General features: G+C 30.8%; 1 protein-coding gene and 2 long non-coding RNA genes across 3 annotated transcripts; 1 reads left to right on the top strand and 2 right to left on the bottom strand.

The window, feature by feature from the left end:
* Positions 1–4,928: 4,928 nt before the first annotated feature.
* Positions 4,929–5,563, bottom strand: LOC114424609. The gene is made up of 3 exons (XR_003669039.1): positions 5,455–5,563; positions 5,324–5,380; positions 4,929–5,238 (listed from the first exon to the last, which is right to left on the bottom strand). It is a non-coding gene; the product is annotated as an uncharacterized LOC114424609 (long non-coding RNA).
* Positions 5,564–6,420: 857 nt separating this feature from the next.
* LOC114424607 lies at positions 6,421–8,028 on the bottom strand. Its single transcript, XR_003669037.1, has 2 exons — positions 7,939–8,028; positions 6,421–6,719 (listed from the first exon to the last, which is right to left on the bottom strand). It is a non-coding gene; the product is annotated as an uncharacterized LOC114424607 (long non-coding RNA).
* A 5,914-nt stretch (positions 8,029–13,942) lies between these two features.
* Positions 13,943–18,073, top strand: LOC114422714 (LRR receptor-like serine/threonine-protein kinase RPK2). The gene has a single exon (XM_028389202.1). The coding sequence runs from the start codon at positions 14,185–14,187 to the stop codon at positions 17,593–17,595; it is 3,411 nt and encodes a 1,136-aa protein (XP_028245003.1). The 5' UTR covers positions 13,943–14,184; the 3' UTR covers positions 17,596–18,073.
* The last annotated feature ends 3,527 nt before the right edge of the window (positions 18,074–21,600 follow it).

Genomic DNA, 21,600 nt, shown 5'->3' with positions numbered 1-21,600 from the left:
TATTATATAGTTCTAATTCTTCCCTAATTCAGGGAAACCATTTGAGTCATCAGCATTAAACCACATCTAAGAAGAGCCTACAGATGCAATTTTTACCTCCCCTTTGCTAATCACGATTGATTCCTTTGCTCATTTTTTCAAGAATTCTTGACAACCTCAGCCGACATATCATTGGAATCCCCACCCGACTTTGCATGTTAACACTGGCTGCTCAAGGCAACCAGTTCGACATATTAAAGCCTGCAACAGTACATTAATATTATCAGCCAATATGTGTGCATGATTTAGGAAAAAAAAAAGGGAAAATAGAGCAAGGCAAAGAATGTGTTTAAAAGAATTGAGAAATATCAGTAAAGTACTAAGCAATTTCTTTAACTATATATCAACGTTCCAACAAAAATACTTGTATGCATCAAAAACCCCAGGTTTGTCGAAGTAAATGTATAAAAAAGGGACAAATTTTAGCGGATGGTGAGGAGTTATTTTTCAAAAGAATGAAACAGGTACATACATTATAATTTTTTATATCAAGAGATGCAATTTAAACATTTTTTTAATTAAATACAAAATATTGACTAAAAGAATGAAACAGGGAAGCAAAAGTTTGCAGCCTCATCAAATAAAAGTGAACAATCAATACAATGGATATATTATGAAATGATAGAAGTTCTTTTTTAATGTAAAAATACATCCCCATGTGTGTAACCCTCAGCTACACCCACCATATCAAAATCAAAATAAAAAATTCAAACAAAACTTTAAATGAATAAGAACAAATTAACAATACCCCACATTATCTTCATAGTATATGCCACGACAACAAATTAGCAATACACCACATCATTTTTAGCATCAATAATGCAAGAAAGAGATCAATGCTCTTAACCATCAAGTCTCTCGGGAGGCTAACAATGGTTGGCAAAACACACAAAAGTAAAATGTGATTGGCTTTCTCATTTGTCTCTTTGCTGATGCCATTTTCCCTAAAGAATGCTTATCCACACCAGTGCTATTTATCCACGTCCTAAGCCAAACTTAAAAGAAGGACAATGATTTAGGTGCATTAGTTACTCGAACCCATTAAAAGAAGTGAACCAATCAAAATAAAATAAAGTGTGCTTCTTTTCTACTGCTTGAGAAGCAAAATGTTAAAAATAATTGCCCAAAGAATTTCCTTCATATGTTATAAACTTAAAATAGATATTAGAGACCATTTAATTTCAAAGTTCACTCGGTCATTATAACAAAAAAAAGGACATCCTACTACATAATAATAATAATAATGATAATAATGATAATAATAATAGCTTCTAAAACAGTCTCTATAAAAACTCACATTTTTTAGAATCTTAAAATCACTTTTTTTAAAGCTTTTGACTAACAATAGTTATAAAGACTTTAAGCACAGACAATGGAACCAAGTCAAGGGAGTACCGTTTTAATCTTCTAAGACCTTTTTTGGTTTTCTTTGTTATCACCACCTACATACACCAGGAACCTCAAAGAAAAATTCAAAGTTCACTTGGTCATTATAACATAAAAAAGGACACCCAACTACATAATAATAATAATAATAATAATAATAATAATAATAATAATAATAATAACAATTAAAGAAAAAAAAACACAAACTAAGAGAGAGCAAGAAAAAAACCTGCGCTTCTTCCTGTTGTACAAAAAACCTGGGCTTCTTCCTGTTGAACAATAGATTAAAATAATTAAAGAATATAAATGATATCAATACCAACCAATTGTTACAATGATTATCATCAAAATCTTGCATGTATCATTCATTAGACACCCAACGTGGAATTTGCAGGATGCGCACTAATGCACATGAATTTTTAAGATTAAAAACTAAAACTTCATTTAGGCATTTCATCAAACACATAACTTACAACCCATATGGGGAACATGACGAAAAAATTAGCTCGGGAAAATAAAAAAGGAACCAAAAACGGAGTTGAAAAATCAGTAAAAAAAATAACTATTATTAAGAAGCAAACATGCATAACAACAAACAAAATTAGAACCTTGCAAATAAAAACAAATAGTAATGAAACAAACATGCATAACAGGAAAAGAGGAAAAAACATGCCTGTTGGATGCTTCTTCGTCGATAGCCCAGAAAAATAAAAAGGAACCAAAAAAAAAAATTGAAAAATCAGTAAGAAAAAATATAACACTGAAGATGTTAATGCTATCCATTGGAAAGGATGGCCACGACAAAAGGACACTCGTGAAGAAAACTGCAAAGCAGTGAAACCTGAGAATCTTCTGAACTGAGAAGAAGCCATGGCAGTGAGAATAAACTGCTCCATTCAAAACACCCTCTGTCTCCTTAACCCTCCCTTGTTTTCCCTTCGTTACAGAGCTTCTCCCCTGAAGCTGAAACCTCAACTGCATTTTCATCAAAACCCCTCTTAAGGAGCTTTGTTTTGAGAGAGAGAAAGCTTCCAAGTTGTACAAAGAAAGAAAGTGAGTGAGAGAGAAAGAGAAAAGAGCCTTTTGCCATGTGAGAAAGAGATATGGAAAAATAAAAAGAAAACTAAAAAGACTTGGGATGAAGATTGGAAAAGGAGACACCTGCAACAATACGTGGAGCAACCAAGGGAGTGGAAAATGAAAAGGTTAGAAAAGAGGACACTTGGAACAATATGTGGAGCAACCAAGGGAGTGGGAAATGAAAAGCCTAAAAGACCAAAAAACCAAGGAAATGCACAGCTGTCACAATCTTAGGTAGGGGTATTTTAGGAATTTCTAGAGGGTTCTCTTTTATAGATAGTACTAGTCGGTAACCCGTGCGCATGCACGGGTCTTTTGTCTAAATGATTTTCGATGGAAGAATAAAAAGAAAGAGATTGTAAAATGATAAAAGAACTAACATTCATATTAAATAGTTGTAAATAGTAGAGTTGATCAATTGTCAAATTGTTTGAGTCATTTGATTAACCAAACTTCAAAGGTTGATATTCATGTGAATTTGAAACTAGTGCATACGTATGAGTCACTTGATTAAGGGACTTCAAAGGTTGATGTTTATGCGAATTTAAAACCTGTGTATACGCATGAATCACTTGATTAAGGAAACTTGATGTTCATGTAAAACAATTGTTTCAGATCACAAAATTAACAAACTATATTAAGATGAATCTCATAAGGCTTAAACATAATAAACAAAATAAATGTTTAAAACTAAAAGGATTAAAAAGTAAAAAAAAAGTGTAATTAAATTGAGAATTGAAATTTCAAATAAGTAAAATAGTTTTTTTATAAATATATGACAGCATGTCAATTATAATATAAATTACTCCATATTTACATTTGTCTGGTCACTTAACAATTGTTAATTTACACTTAAATACTTGAATTTGAAGCACCTCAACAATGACCACACTATTTCCACTAATTACCTGCAATAATAGACAAAAATTAACAATTTCAAATCCATGTTCATGTTCTATTAACTGCACTGTCTTAACAACTTAAATTTAAAAGACAATGCAAAAGAATAGAACTCACCACCATTTCTATGGGATTTTTCTCATTGTCATTCACTTCACCACCAAAAAAAATTCAAGTGAAAAAATGAGAGGAATCCTAATGTTTTAAAATCCCGTGATTGTTTTGACCTACTCATGATGGAGAGAAGGGATCAGAGAAGCGAATAAAAAAATATGATAATAACATGACTGCAATTGTAAAGAAGAAAATGAAAGACGAATTAATAAGAATGAAGAAAGAAGACATAAATCCATAGCACAATAACATGAAATTTGAAGTTGAAGTACCTCTCAAATAGCTTGAACCTTCCATAAAAAAAATTAAAAAAGAAATAATAATAATAATAAACATGCATAAAACAAAGTACAAAGAAAGAACCTTGCAAGCAAGAAAATCATAAAGTGGAAAAAAGGGAAAAAATCAGTAAGGAAGAAAAAACATGAAACAAATAATATTAACTAAATAATAATGATAATAATAATAATAATGATAATAGTAATAATAATAATAATAATAACAACAACAACAAAAACAAAATAAATTAATTAAATACAAAAAGAGAAAGTAAGGAAAATTTCTAATTTTCATTGCACTACCGACGTGATTTGTTTCCCGTGCGAATCTCAGTATTAAAGTTGGTATAGAAAACATCAATTATGGGCTGAGGAACCACAATAATAAATTTTAGAAATCAAATACTTTTAATATATGTAGCTTCGTGAGTTTGTATGAAGCCCACATGTTCACTTTGATGACAACAAATTGTAATAGGCTAGATGTGTGTTGTGGTGTTTGTCTTTGGTAAGCTCAGTCTTAAGAGGCATGTCAAAAGAAGATTTTATTTTCCTTTGGTAATCTTTCCACCGCCCCTTTTCTTTGTTTGTTCGTATGGGGAAATCTTCCCTGCTATCCTTTCAAACACACCAAACATCTCTGAAAGAGGGATCTGCTTGTCTCTCTGTGCCTTTGGGTGCTTTATAATTTATATTTTATCGTAGTTTGTAACACTTTATTTAATTAAAGACCAAACCTTATTTTGTAATCATCAAAGCTCGGGAGAACATAAATATTTAACTTTGTGTATATCATTTACGTTGAATTATCTATGTAGCCTTATGCTCGTAATTTTTTAATTTGCAAATGCTTTGGCCAGTTCTTTTGTGGCATGAAGTTTTGTAATATGGAAGATAATATAACCAACAAAGTTTTATTTCAAGCAGGCAAACCCAGAGACAATGAAGAAGGTGTGTGACATAGTCAAGAAGCAATTGGTACTTCCAGAGGAATCCGTTGTTATAGGCCAGTCTAAATTTTAAGCATGAGTACATCAGTAATTCAATATTAATATATAGTGATAAATAATAAAAATAATTAGTAAAATAAATATATTAAAAAAATAATTCTGCACAAAAAAAAATCTTCTAAATATATTTTTTTTATGAAAAGATTAATTGCTACATTTGATTCCAAGTTTTAAGTATTTATTACATTTCACGTACATATTTTTTTTTCCATTATACACAATCAAATAAGAAGAAAAAAAATTAACTTTCTTTTCATTTTCTCTCCTACCAAAAAATCATCTCAGTTTTCACTCTTTATCTTTCTTTTTCCTTCCACTTTTCTCTCCCAAGCTAAGCATAACCTTAAAGTAAACCACTAATTCTCCTGAGACTGATGACCGCAACCGGTACATGTGTAGAAAGTAGTTTGCCCTTTGTCTGATGATCTCATCTGAAATTAGAATGATTAAAATAAATAAATTTAGACTGTTAAATAAGAGCTTCAAATTGAATTGGCAAATCTACATTAAAGATACCTATCTAGTATAATATGTAGCTTCCCCATGGCCACATTTTTCACATTTCTTGCTAACCTGTCAAAAAACAATAACATTTAAACATACAAAAATCTGCCAAAAAAACTACTAAGTATTGCAGGATGCATCACCTTAGAATATTCCATCACCGTATGTTCCTCAATTATTTCCATTCCAAGCTCTCTTCTGGTATCCTGCCAAGCAGAGGATAACATAAGGAACTATTGCCAATACTCAACATAAAATGAAATATATTCATGGTTATGATGAAAAAGTCATAATACTTAAATCCAATTTGGTAGTGTGTGGATCCAAAATCACTGCCATAAGAAAGCTTTTCTATAATATCAAAGTAATGGTATGATGAACTCAAGAGTCTCTTTCCTCCACTGAGTCCAATAACTGCAGCAGTAGCCATTATATCCCTTCCTAGCCACTATGTACGATCACCATCAATTTTGCCTATTATAACAATGATCCTAAACCGTATCCACTACTCCTTCTGATAAACCAAAGAATATAAAAAATATTAATTATTGTAATAATATAAATAATGAATTATTCAAGATTTCCTTTATAAAGAAGATTAATAATATACCTAATTTCCCTATTTACATTCAATCATTTTTTTGTTGTTTTGGGGATTTGGCAAAATATATCATAATATAGAAGGAAGCAAAGATACAAGAGGGACACATTATTTTTAATTCAGGTGTGGAGAGAAGAGTAAATGAAAGAAATTAGATATCATTCAAACTACCAGTGAGAGTTAGAAAGAGCATACTCTGGACTCTAAATTCATTAGAACTGCAGACTTCATGGATACCTTGGCACGGTCAAGCTGTACCTGTGTAACTACCATTGCAGGAAGCCTATATTTAATTTGGCACATATCAGGATTCACATCAAGAGACAAAAAGCAACGCAGATCAAACCTTGTCCTAGTGATGCACTTGTTATTAATTCTCTGGCTGCTAAATCCACAGCTTTTACCACAAAATCAGAGCCCTATATTGATGCATAAGAAAAAACACTAAATTTTGATATATAAAATAGCAACTACTATTGTAAAAAATTCCAAAGAGCCTAAAAGGAGGAAAAAGAAAGAGAAAGTTGTCATGGTTACACGGTATCCATATAGCAAGAGTTGAGCAATTATTATATAGTTGTAATTCTTCCCTAATTCAGGGAAACCATTTGAGTCATCAGCATTAAACCACATCTAAGAAGAGCCTACAGATGCAATTTTTACCTCCCCTTTGCTAATCACGACTGATTCCTTTGCTCTTTTTTCCAAGAATTCTTGACAACCTCAGCCGACATATCATTGGAATCCCCACCCGGCTTTGCATGTTAACACTGGCTACTCAAGGCAACCAATTCGACATATTAAAGCCTGCAACAGTACATTAATATTATCAGCCAATATGTGTGCATGATTTAGGAAAAAAATGGGAAAATAGAGCAAGGAAAATAATGTGTTTAAAAGAATTGAGAAATATCAGTAAAGTACTAAGCAATTTCTTTAACTATATATCAACATTCCAACAAAAATACTTGTATGCATCAAAAACCCCAGGTTTGCCGAAATAAATGTATAAAAAAGGGACAAATTTTAGCGGATGGCGAGGAGTTATTTTTCAAAAGAATGAAACAGGTACATACATTATAATTTTTTATATCAAGAGATGCAATTTAAACATTTTTTTAATTAAATACAAAAATATTGACTAAAAGAATGAAACAGGGAAGCAAAAGTTTGTAGTCTCATCAAATAAAAGTGAACAATCAGTACAATGGATATATTATGAAATGATAGAAGTTCTTTTTTAATGTAAAAATACATCCCCATGTGTGTAACCCTCAGCTGCACCCACCATATCAAAATCAAAAATAAAAAATTCAAACAAAACTTTAAATGAATAAGAACAAATTAACAATACCCCACATTATCTTCATAGTATATGCCACGACAACAAATTAGCAATACACCACATCATTTTTAGCATCAATAATGCAAGAAAGAGATCAATGCTCTTAACCATCAAGTCTCTCGGGAGGCTAACAATGGTTGGCAGAACACACAAAAGTAAAATGTGATTGGTTTTCTCATTTGTCTCTTTACTGATGCCATTTTCCCTAAAGAATGCTTATCCACACCAGTGTTGTTTATCCACGTCCTAAGCCAAACTTAAAAGAAGGACAATGATTTAGGTGCATTAGTTACTTGAACCCATTAAAAGAAGTGAACCAATCAAAATAAAATAAAGTGTGCTTCTTTTCTACTGCTTGAGAAGCAAAATGTTAAAAATAATTGCCCAAAAAATTTCCTTTATATGTTATAAACTTAAAATAGATATTAGAGACTATTTAATTTCAAAGTTCACTCGGTCATTATAACAAAAAAAAGGACATCCAAGTAAATAATAATAATAATAATAATAATAATAATAATAATAATAATAATAATAATAATAATAATAATAGCTTCTAAAACAGTCTCTATAAAAACTCACATTTTTCAGAATCTTAAAATCACTTTTTTTTAAAGCTTTTGACTAACAATAGTTATAAAGACTTTAAGCACACGCAATGGAACCAAGTCAAGGGAGTACCTTTTTAATCTTCTAAGACCTTTTTTGGTTTTCTTTGTTATCACCACCTACACACACCAGGAGCCTCAAAGAAAAATTTCAAAGTTCACTTGGCCATTATAACATAAAAATGGACACCCAACTACATAATAATAATAATAATTAAAGAAAATAAAAAAAAACACAAACTAAAAGAGAGCAAGAAAAAAACCTGGGCTTCTTCCTGTTGAACAAAAAACCTGGGCTTCTTCCTGTTGAACAATAGATTAAAATAATGAAAGAATATAATTGATATCAATACCAACCAATTGTTACAATGATTATCATCAAAATCTTGCATGCATCATTAGACACCTAGCGTGGAATTTGCAGGATGCGCACTGATGCACATGAATTTTTAAGATTAAAAACTAAAACTTCATTTAGGCATTTCATCAAACACATAACTTACAACTCATATGGGGAAGATGACGTAAAAATTAGCTCGGGAAAATGAAAAAGGAACCAAAAACAGAGTTGAAAAATTAGTAAAAAAAAATAACTATTATTAAGAAGCAAACATGCATAACAACAAACAAAATTAGAACCTTGCAAATAAAAACAAATAGTAATGAAACAAACATGCATAACAACAAAAGAGGAAAAAACATGCCTGCTGGATGCTTCTTCGTCAATAACCCGGCAAAATAAAAAGGAACCAAAAACAAAATTGAAAAATCAGTAAGAAAAAAATATAACACTGAGATTGGAAAAGATGGTCACGGCAAAAGGACACTCGTGAAGAAAACTGCAAAGCAGTGAAACCTGATAATCTTCTGAACTGAGAAGAAGCCATGGCAGTGAGAATAAACTGCTCCATTCAAAACACCCTCTGTCTCCTTAACCCTCCCTTGTTTTCCCTTCGTTACAGAGCTTCTCCCCTGAAGTTGAATCCTCTACTGCATTCTCGTCAAAATCCCTCTCGAGGAGCTTTGTTTTGAGAGAGAGAAAGCTTCCAAGTTGTACGGAGAAAGAAAGTGAGAGAGAGAGAAAGAGAAAGGAGCCTTTTGCCACACGAGAAAGAGAAATGGAAAAATAAAAAGAAAACTGAAAAGACTTGGGATGAAGATTGGAAAAGGAGACACCTGCAACAATACGTGGAACAACCAAGGGAGTGGAAAATGAAAAGGTTAGAAAAGAGGACATTTAGAACAATACGTGGAGCAACCAAGGGAGTGGGAAATGAAAAGCCTAAAAGACCAAAAAACCAAGGAAATGGACAACTGTCACAATCTTAGGTAGGGGTATTTTAGGAATTTCCATAGGGTTCTCTTTATAGATAGTATATAGATATAGAAGTCAATAATCTAGAGAAACAACTTATGAGCCTCATCTTTGACCTTAGATATTTGTTGATCTAGTGTTTATCTTGATATTTCTTCATTTTTAACAAGCAACAACTTTTGTCTTATATATGGTTCTTATCTATCATATTTTGAAAAAGCCTAATGGAGTTGGCTATTAAGCCTCTGTTGCACCTTCAAATTTGCATGGATTGCATGCTTCTCTATGTGCCTTCAAACCATTATATGTCTATGATTATGCACTTGTCTTTCCCAAAATACAAAATTCCTTGAAACATTACAATTTTTCTCATCTTTCTCTTATTATTGGGTTTAATGAAAACAATGTTCTCTGGGTTTATGGTTTTGCTTTAAGAATAATATATGGTAAATCAGAAGACAAAACTGACATGTTTTCTAAGAGCATCAACATTGCATCAACATTAATTGCTTTCAATTTTAGATACCTACTTTATGTATCTTTTATGTTATATTAAAATAATTCAAATAATTCTTACAATGTTACCTCATATTTAGACAAGTCATACATAAATTTCTTCCAATAAAAAAAGTTAAGCAACTCACATTTTTATATTTTTTATTTTCACTTAATTTTTTTAAAATAAAATTTTAATTTAATTTTTAATTAATACATAATATATTTTAAGAAACCTTGAAGTTCCATAACTTACCTAAGATAAAAATCTTAATTTTAAGAAATTTTTCATGTCTTTAATAAAAAAAAATCAACTCTTCATGTCAATAAAATTTAACTTAGTTGAATATGATACGAAAGTTATTATACGAAAGTTATTATAAATTTTCTTATACTATCTTTTACTCATAATGATAAAAAAAGACAAGCTCTAATAAGAAAAAGAAAATTATATCTTACAATAAAAATCTTAGTAAGTAATTAACATTAAAGATGCTCTAATTCGTATATAGAAAAATACAAATTAGATACAATTTTATTAATGTCGATTCTTAATGATACTCATGTTGTCAAAGAAGTTGTTAACAAAGCAAAACGGTTTAAAAAAGAAAACAAATTGGCCTTAGACTCTTTAGTTTCCTGAATAAAACGAGATCATTTTTTTTTTCTGTAAACGAGATCAGTTTTTGAAAAGAAGAATTATGACAATTAACATGTCAAGGGTTATAACTTTTTTAAATGTGTATTTAAAAATTAAATAATCTTATATAAAGTTATTAATAATATATGTAATCAAATCATGACACGTAGAATTGATGATAGGGTAACACTCATCAAAACCATGTTAATTATTATCAAGGACAAAATTTTGGTCAGTTTTAAACATTGAGAAATAAAAAAACTACATACATATTAAAGAGGTAAAAAAAAATGGGATAAAATACATTGTTTTAATCTTTTATTATATTTATTTTAGTTATTAGTCCTTTAAAAAGTTTAATTTAATTTTTTATATTTTTAAAGTGAGTTAAAATTATATTTTTCTTTATAAAAAATTAAAATGATTCTTTTAAAATAATAATAGTTTTTTATTTAAAATATGATTGTAAACTTATTTTTTATTAATTTAAAATGTAAAACTTATATCATCAAATTCATTTATATAAAAATTATAAAAATCGAATAATATTTAAACAAACAAGTCATAAATATAATAAAAATCACACAAAAAATAATTCTGATGAGCAATCAACACATAATATAATATTAAAATTTCCATTTTATGATTATTAGTTAGATTTCAATTTTACGTCATTTTTTTAGAATTTTATGATTGTTCATTAATCATTGGTAACAAATGATGACACCTATATAAAACACATCACAAGATAAAAGTATCATATGTTTAGATGTAAGATATTACACAAGTTTATTCTCTAGGAGATTGGAGCATGGCTAAGTAGTGGAAGCTGAACTATGGGCGATCTTCTATGGTATGCGTATGGCGGTTGGTGCAAGTCTGGTGAATTTAATTGTGAAATCCGATAATTTTGATGTTGTTTGAGTGTTTAATGATGATGATGAACCTGACACAAATTTTGCTGAGCTCCTAGGTGAACTTTGAAGTCAGAGAAGACAATTATAGTTTTGAAACATTTAGATATATGTTAGGAGAATTGATAACCATTTAGCTGATTGTTTAGTTAAATATGGGTTGTCCATTCCAAATGATATGATTTGTTCTAACTCTGTCCCTGCTTTCCTAAGAGACTCTATCGAGGATGTCTCTATTTATGTTTCCAATTTGGCGATTAATTGATTTTGGGTCTAGGATATTTCTAGCCCAATCCATTCAAAAAAAGAAAAGAAAAAGATATGACACAAATTCATTTCATCACATTATGACATTGCACATGTTACATAAATTGCTTTTGTGATACATATGTGACATGTCATCTTTGCGTCACACCTAATTATTACACGAGTTCAAACCATCTCAAATTAATAAATTACCTTTAATATTATAATAAGTTATTTTACATTTCATACTAAAAATTTAACGATATATATTGTTACACACTATCAAATAATTGAATTTAACAAAAATATCTAAAATGACAAGTAGATGAATGGATGACAACGTGACCCTACCAATTCATTTTAATTAAATTCTTTATAATAATTTGATTTGATGATAATAATAAAGAAAAAACCACTAGTCATGACCCCTTAGCTTATCTGGAGGGCAACAACACTCCCAAAAAGAAGAGGGACCCCATATTACATTCTGGAACATAGGCCCACGTGGGGTTCTTTGGGGCCAGCCACGTGTACAACTTTAAGGTATATCCATTTTAAAAACCTAACCACCGAGGAGCCATCCATTTGATGTGCCTTCTTCGTTTGTTGACCACCTGTAGACCCCACTCAGACAGATAGGTCCCCATGGACCCACCACTACCCAATCCAATTCCCAAAACAAAGAAAACTTTTTTTTTTCTTGTTTAGTAATTACTAAATTTTATTAATGTATTACTATATCTTTAAATTAGGTGTAAAAAAAAAACAATTTTTAAAGATTTTTAATATCTGCGTTTTTATTCAAAACCTTTCGATTCATTAATGAGTCTTCAAATACACATTGCCGAAAATTTTCAGTTTATTATTTGACTTCATTAATTAATATTCTTACTAATTAAGAAACTAAAAAGCAAACAAACATTAAATTTAATATATAAAAACTAATGTATGTAAAACTTACTTTACTTTTTAAGTGTTTAAAAATATATAGTTAATTTTCTTAGTATATATATATATATATAGTTAAGAAATGTTCAAAATTTAGTCTATGAAATGTTTAATGAGTAACGTACTAAAGTTTTATTTTTTTAAGCAAAACGTACTAAAGTTTTAACAAGACGTAAAGTTATACATTAAAGAAAATTTTCAGTTTATTTTTTGACTTTATTAATTAATATTCTCAGCATCCTAATTAAGAAATTTATACACATATAAATAAAATATTAAAAGTTATTGTATTTAAACTTAAGAAGTTTTTTTTATTACTTTTTAAGTGTTTTTTAGGGTAACTTTTTAAGTGTTTAAAATATAAATTAATGTATTGTAATAAATATTGAAAATATAGTCAATGAAATGTTTAATGAGTAACGTACTAATGTATTGCGTATACTATGTTTTAAAAAAACGTATTGCGTATACTATACAATCTGATTTTTTTAATACATGTTCACGAATATATGGTAAGTAAAATTAAATAGATTTTATTAAATTTTTTTACCTTTTTAGAAATAAACATTTAATGATTTTACAATTTAATATATTAAATACTTTTATCGATAAAAATGTTATTTTTAAATTGTTAACATATGGTGTCAAAGTAAGTTAACTCAGTTACTCAAGTCACTTAGATAAGCTCATTTCGTTTCAAAAAGTAAGTCAATTTAACTTGACTAAATTTTTGTGACAAAAAAATATTCTAACTTAAATGGCTTTGACTCCCGACTTAGTTTCACTTAAGTTAAAAAAAAAGAAATTAAAAATATGAGAAAAATATAACAAGTTGAAAAATATAATTATTTTTTTAAGAACATACTAATTCATAATTCAAATTAAAAATAAAAAGAAAAAAACATCAAGAAATTTAAAATAACAAAAGTGAAAATATGATGAAAATTTTAGAAAAATAAAAGTTAATGATTCTCTTAAAGGTGCTGATTCAAGAAAAAAAAGTATTTATATTAAATATTATGGTAAAACAGTATAACTAATTACATTTTTTTTTGTTGCGAAAAATACTTTATTTTAACAAGAGCTTTTATATATATTATAAAAGAAATATAAGTTGCCTTTTCATGCTTTTTAATGTAGTCCTACTACGTTGTTAAATAAAATAGTTTTGCTATATATTATTTTGCCTATAGGGCAATGATTAACTAATCAATAAATATCTTTTATTTTATTTAAACTCTCATTATTACTATTCAATATTACACTTTTCAATATAAGTATTTTTTTATACTATTTTCATCTTTTTAACCTTCATTACTCTAATAGATAAAAAAACCATCAATAAAACTATAATACTCATTAATTTTTTTGACTAAGTATTAATAACTATACTCAACATTTAGTACTGGATACTTATTTTAGTAAAGAAAATAAGTATTTAATGAAAGACATTTATTACTGGCATCCCATGGCATCTTCTTTCTATGAAGAAAAATATATTAAAAAAGCTCAGAAAACCTTCCTTTCCCCAACAAAATTAAAAAAAAAAAAGGAAAAGAAGAAAGACAGAGAGAGAATGGAAGAAGAAAAACGCGTATTCTGAAAAAGAAGCCACCCCTCTCTCTTCGCCGCTGTTTTCTCTCTTCTGATAATTTCCCAATCTCAAGCACCGAACCAAAACAAATTAGGGTTAGGGTTTTCCGAAAACCCTTTCGTTTTGCCCACTGCAACTGAAAGGGTTTTTCGAAGAAGCTCTCTGCGATGTTTTCTTCTTCTTCAGTGATCAAATGGAGGTTCCATCACAAGCCCATGACGCTCGTGCGACTCTTCACACTCGCGTCCCTCCTTATGCTCTCTCTAAACGACGTCGTTTCGTCAGATTCCGACAAATCAGTGCTCCTCGAGCTGAAACACTCGCTCTCCGACCCTTCCGGGCTGCTCGCCACGTGGCAGGGCTCCGACCACTGCGCGTGGTCCGGCGTGCTCTGTGACTCCGCCGCGCGCCGCCGCGTCGTCGCGATCAACGTCACCGGCAACGGAGGTAACCGTAAACCCCCTTCTCCGTGCTCCGATTACGCTCAATTCCCCTTCTATGGGTTCGGAATTAGGAGGAGCTGTGACGGTTTTCGTGGCGCATTGTTCGGTAAGCTTTCTCCGAAGCTCAGTGAACTAGCGGAACTTAGGGTTTTGTCCCTTCCCTTCAATGGCCTCGAGGGAGAGATTCCCGAAGAAATTTGGGGAATGGAGAAGTTGGAGGTGCTTGATCTTGAAGGGAATTTGATAAGTGGGGTTCTACCTATTAGGTTTAATGGATTGAAAAACTTGAGGGTTCTTAATCTAGGGTTTAATAGGTTTGTTGGGGAGATTCCGAGTTCGTTGTCTAATGTTAAGAGTTTGGAGGTTTTGAATTTGGCAGGGAATGGGATTAACGGGTCTGTTTCTGGTTTTGTTGGGAGGTTGAGAGGGGTGTATTTGTCTTATAACTTGCTTGGTGGGGCAATTCCGGAGGAGATTGGGGAACATTGTGGGCAGCTGGAGCATCTTGATTTGTCTGGTAATCTTTTGATGCAGGGAATTCCGGGGAGTTTGGGGAATTGTAGTGAGTTGAGGACGGTTTTGTTGCATTCAAATATATTGGAGGATGTCATTCCTGCTGAGCTTGGGAGGCTTAGGAAGCTTGAGGTGTTGGATGTGTCGAGGAATACGCTCGGTGGGCAGGTGCCTATGGAGCTTGGGAATTGTACTGAGTTGTCTGTGCTGCTTTTGTCTAATCTTTTTAGTTCAGTTCCGGATGTTAATGGTACTTTGGGGGACTCGGGGGTGGAGCAGATGGTTGCTATGAATATTGATGAGTTTAATTACTTTGAAGGTCCGGTTCCTGTTGAGATTATGAACCTTCCTAAGCTGAGACTGCTGTGGGCGCCTAGGGCGAATCTGGAAGGCAGTTTTATGAGCAGTTGGGGCAAGTGTGATAGCTTGGAGATGCTAAATTTGGCTCAAAATGATTTCACTGGGGATTTTCCTAATCAGCTTGGTGGCTGCAAGAATCTCCATTTTCTTGATTTGAGTGCAAATAACCTTACTGGTGTGCTAGCGGAAGAACTTCCTGTCCCTTGTATGACTGTGTTTGATGTTAGTGGGAATGTCTTATCTGGCCCAATTCCTCAATTCTCTGTTGGCAAGTGTGCTTCAGTTCCTTCCTGGAGTGGAAATCTGTTTGAAACAGACGACAGAGCGCTTCCGTACAAATCCTTTTTTGCATCTAAGATTCTTGGGGGGCCCATTTTGGCTTCACTAGGAGAAGTTGGCCGTTCCGTTTTTCACAACTTTGGTCAAAACAACTTTGTTAGCATGGAGTCATTGCCAATAGCACGTGACAAGCTGGGGAAGGGGTTGGTTTATGCAATTCTTGTGGGAGAAAACAAGTTGGCGGGACCTTTTCCTACTAATTTATTCGAGAAATGTGATGGGTTAAATGCATTGCTTTTAAATGTAAGTTATAATATGCTATCCGGTCAGATTCCTTCCAAGTTTGGCAGAATGTGCAGATCATTGAAATTCTTGGATGCATCAGGTAATCAGATTACTGGGCCAATTCCCGTAGGTTTGGGGGATATGGTCTCTCTTGTTTCTCTGAATCTAAGTCGGAACCGTTTACAAGGTCAGATTCTCGTCAGCATTGGCCAGTTGAAGCATCTGAAATTTCTCTCTTTGGCTGATAATAACATAGGTGGTTCCATCCCTACCAGCCTGGGGCGGTTGTACTCTTTAGAAGTCCTAGACCTTTCTTCAAATTCTCTTACAGGTGAAATTCCCAAAGGTATTGAGAACTTGAGAAACCTGACTGATGTTTTGCTTAACAATAACAAACTTTCTGGACAGATTCCTGCTGGTTTGGCAAATGTCAGTACACTGTCAGCATTTAATGTATCTTTCAATAACTTATCTGGATCTTTTCCTTCAAATGGTAACTCAATAAAATGCAGCAATGCTGTGGGGAATCCATTTTTACGTTCTTGCAATGAAGTTTCTCTTGCCGTGCCATCTGCTGACCAAGGGCAGGTTGATAATTCTAGTTCTTACACTGCTGCACCACCAGAAGTTACAGGCAAAAAGGGAGGGAATGGTTTCAATTCTATTGAAATAGCATCTATAACATCTGCATCAGCCATTGTTTCTGTGCTTCTAGCCCTAATCGTCCTTTTTATTTATACACAGAAGTGGAACCCTAGGTCCAGGGTTGTTGGGTCTATGAGAAAAGAAGTTACAGTGTTCACTGATATTGGGGTTCCATTGACATTTGAAAATGTTGTTCGAGCCACAGGAAATTTCAATGCTAGCAACTGCATTGGGAATGGGGGATTTGGAGCAACCTACAAGGCAGAGATAGTACCAGGAAACTTGGTGGCAATAAAACGTCTGGCAGTTGGACGATTCCAAGGTGTTCAACAATTCCATGCAGAGATTAAGACCCTTGGAAGGCTTCGTCATCCAAATCTTGTCACTCTGATTGGTTATCATGCCAGCGAGACTGAGATGTTTCTCATATACAACTATTTGCCAGGTGGCAATCTGGAAAAGTTTATCCAAGAGAGATCCACAAGGGCAGTGGATTGGAGGATTCTTCACAAGATTGCATTGGATATAGCCCGTGCACTTGCATACCTGCATGATCAGTGTGTACCCCGAGTTCTACATCGGGATGTCAAGCCCAGTAATATCTTGCTGGATGATGATTATAATGCTTATCTATCTGACTTTGGATTGGCTAGACTTCTGGGAACCTCAGAAACTCATGCTACCACTGGTGTAGCAGGGACCTTTGGCTATGTAGCTCCTGAATATGCCATGACTTGTCGTGTTTCCGACAAGGCTGATGTGTATAGCTATGGTGTGGTGCTTCTGGAGTTACTCTCTGACAAGAAGGCATTGGATCCTTCATTTTCGTCATATGGGAATGGTTTCAACATAGTAGCATGGGCATGCATGCTACTGCGACAAGGCCAGGCAAAAGAGTTCTTTGCCGCCGGCTTATGGGATGCAGGACCTGAAGATGATTTGGTAGAGGTCCTACACCTGGCTGTTGTGTGTACGGTTGACTCTCTCTCAACCAGACCTTCAATGAAACATGTTGTACGGCGGCTTAAGCAACTTCAACCGCCATCATGCTAGCCGTTCATCCTGGTGAGACTGTGCTAGTTTGACATAGTAGTAATCTTAGAAAATATTGTAATTTGTGATTTAGCATGGAGTCCTTTTTAGTGGACTGCTCTTAGGTTGAGTTGGAAATTGTACCTAACCCTCGCCCCCCTCCTTCCCTGTACATTGTAATATAGATGTGCCCCCAATTTTCCATGCTCCCTTCCTGATTAGGTTAGGGGCCTTGGTGATGATGACTCTGCAGAAGAATGCAGATATTTGATGTCCAGCGCTATACCTGTTTATTCTAGTTTGATTTGTTCAATAAAATCATAGAATAGAATCAGTTTCCTGAAAGAAGTTTTTGCTGGGTTCACCTGCGCAATGTCTTGTTTTATTTGGGGAGAAAACCCATGTCTGCCTAGTCCCAGCAGGCAATTTTTTTTTTTGGGGTACAATGTTGTAACGAGGTTTCAGTTTGCTATATCGTATAAACAATTTAAATCCCTCACTGGGTGAGTTTTGTGTCCGGGATGCACTTGGGAATGGGATGATGGGATTTTCCTATAATATCAGATTTAAGATACGACGTGTAAAAAAATTAATATATAATTAAATTCTAGGCTCTCTTTTTGGTAAACTTTTCACTTGATATATTTTCTTCAAGCCAATAATTTACATTCAACTATGACGTGAGATCATCATGTTATTACTTAATTGTATATTATAAAATTAGCCAAAAGAGGTATAAAATTGACCTCAAGTCTCAACATTTTAAAGTTTGTCATTCCTCTCATTATTTTTTTAAGTTTGTCATTTAATTCCACTGTTTTACTGATGGAATATCATTACACGTTCAAACATGTAAATTTTATTGTGTTTTTCTGTACAAATTTTACTAGTTTAGCTTTATAATTAAAAAGTTAAACTCAGTCTGATTCATAATATCAATATCTTTGCTGTAATAAGCCGGATTGATATCGGATGCTGCATATAAAAGGGTTATCCAGTCAAAAGAAATCAATTTGCACAAATAATCAAGATCATGATACCGCTTTAGCCATTACATCATTATTTACTAAATTTCATGTGAATTGTCTTTTTCGTCTTTTACGACAAGGAGAGATTAATTTATTGAAATCCACATTTATATAGACTAAAAATTATCAACAGGATTAAAATCAAAACAAATGTAAACTTACATAACTAAAATTAAAAAAATTTATAAAGACTACAAATAAAAAAAATAAAAACTAACATAGGAAACAAAAAGATATTTAAGTTTATATTTTACCACCTAACTTTCATTATTTTATACATTTTACCATTAAGTTTGATTTTCATAATTTTACCATTCAAATTTCTAATTTTTGTGTATTTTATTGATGATGATGTGTCTCTAAAAATATAATTATCTTTTTTTTAAACGATTACTAACATGATGTAAAATATGTAAAAATTAAAAAAAAATAGGCGGTAAAATTCTCAAATAACAAACTTGCTTAATAAAATGCGTAAGAATTGAAAAGTAGAGTTGTAAGATTCCAGAAAAAAAAATTAAATGATAAAATTTAAAAAATAACGATAGTTTGATGACAAAAGGTGCAATTAATCATACTTTATATGCATCAATAGATAAAGTTTAAGGAAGAATTAAGAAAACATTAAGTTTAAGGTATTAATTTTGCAAATAGGATTAAGATTAAGGATCAATTACGACGAAACTAAAATTTAAGGTATTTGTTTGCAAAAGAGGTTAAGCGTATTAATTAAGCATTATTTTTGCTAAAATAATTGAGACATATAGGGAGCATTTATTATTACTCTATATATATATATATATATTTTACTATATTATATGGGTGAAGTATTTTTCTAATTTATTGATGATGAATCTCTATATAAGATACTTTATTAATCAAACTTAGCCAAACAAAAATTGATTTTTTTTATTGGAGAATCACAAAAATTGATTCTGATTATAAAAATAATTGATTATTGAAATAATCTAATTTTCCCAATTGTTATAAAAAGATACTCATTTTCTCTAACAAAAAATAATTAATTAGTTCAAATGATTTAATTAGACAATTTGAGTTTAAAAACAATATATTATTGGATAAAATAAAATATTGAATTGAATACATTTTTTGTTCCTGTCATTTAACACTTTTTTTTCATTTTTGTTCCTGCAAAATATTTTTTTTCATTTTAGTTTTTACAAAATGTGTTTATTAAGTACTTTAGATAGTATTTTTTTATTATTTAAAATATTTTTTTACTATTCAAATTATTATCTAAAATACTTTAAGGATAAAAAAAATAAAACATACACATATTATATGGACTAAAATGAAAAAAATTACAGGAATAGAAATGAAATAAATAATTGCAGTAACAAAAATGTATTTAAGAGTTTTAGCATGAATAGTATTATATATTGTTTTAGTGTCTATTATTAAAAAATAATAAAGAATTTTGTTAAGAATTTACTTATTTACACAAATGTTTAAATAAAATTTTTAATATCAAGCCATCGGTTGAATAAAATCAAATAATCTAAATGATTGATTAAAGTTAATTATTAATGTGATGTGTATATATATATATATATATATATATATATATATATATATATATATATATATATTAAAGTTAATATATGTAGATTAAGATATTATTAATGGTAATTAAGAAAAAAAAGTAAGATCATTCTATAATGTTGGAAACTAATAACGATTTACATAAGTTTTAACGATTTATATTTTTTAACTAAATGATTTAAAGTTTGAATGTTATTTAATTTTTGTGTATAAAATAAATCTGATTCGGATAAGAGTATGTATCTTATTTACCCTGGGTCCTTCATAAAAATTAATCAATGAAAATTATTTCATATTAATAACATGTCATGTTAATAAAAAAAATTATAATATTTGGATTTGGTGCAATTCTGAAAGCGGAGTTATATATGAGTATCATTTGATCTCAGTGCACAGACGTGTAATTTCATGGATCTTAGATGAAACTCATTTTTATTTCTTATATTTCTAAAAAAAAATTAATTTGGTCCAAGTAATACATCATTTGCATTAATTTACATTATTCTTATATCGATTCAATAAAATGATTAATTTAGATTATTTTTTATTGGTCTTTGAAGGTAAAAATATTATTTCATGTTATCCGAATGTTAAAAAATATTTTTATATAACTACTTTTATTAATAAATTAATTATATTTAATTTATCACTAATTTAGTATTGAACATATTGGATTACATACAAAAGAATGTTTTAATCTTTACATAAGAAAATAATTTATTTGATAATTACTTTGAAGAACTTAATTAAATCAAATAAATATTGTAGTAGAATTAATATTGCTATATTATTTTTTATCCGTAGGAATTGAAAATGATATTAAGACTTTACAACAAGCACACACACCATACTCAATCAATTAAGCTAGATCATTTGATATATTGTTACATTCTTTGTCAGCACCAAAAATATATAATTAATATTAACATAAAGAGTGTTTTTTCTTAAATGCAGAAGTTATCCATAAAAAATAAGAATCATAATCTATTATTACATATTAGGATTAAGTCATGTGATTAGCTACCATAGTTAATCATATTATTTTTTGGAAAGGCCTTAAATTATGAAGGTTCTTAAAATAAAGAGAGATGAAATTATTTTAAGTCAAATATTTCTCCTAAAAAAAGTCTAAATCCATATCTCTTTAATACCATAAATAGAAGTATTTGACTAAGGATTAGTTTGATTTATAAAAAATATGGTAATAGACAAGATAAATATTTTTGGTCTAAGATTGATTTGGAAAAAAAGTTAGGGAACAATACAAATCAAGTAGATGTGCACGAGACAAAATCTCTAATTTTTGTTACTAAGAAAATCATCAATCAATTTTTTGTCTTAGGTACAAATTATTCAAAAGATACATTTATGCTTATTTTTATCTATTTAATAACTAAAAAATAATTACTGACTTATATAATCATTTTTAAAAGAA

The sequence above is a fragment of the Glycine soja genome, chromosome 8, assembly GCF_004193775.1.
Source record: "Glycine soja cultivar W05 chromosome 8, ASM419377v2, whole genome shotgun sequence".
Lineage (NCBI taxonomy): Eukaryota > Viridiplantae > Streptophyta > Magnoliopsida > Fabales > Fabaceae > Glycine > Glycine soja.
The sequence above is the reverse complement of the archived record's forward strand: the minus strand, read 5'-3'. Positions and strand labels throughout refer to the sequence as shown.

Coding starts and splice junctions, on each gene's coding strand:
- LOC114422714 (XM_028389202.1), top strand. CDS start 14,185: ATGTTTTCTTCTTCTTCAGTGATCAAATGGAGGTTCCATCACAAGCCC.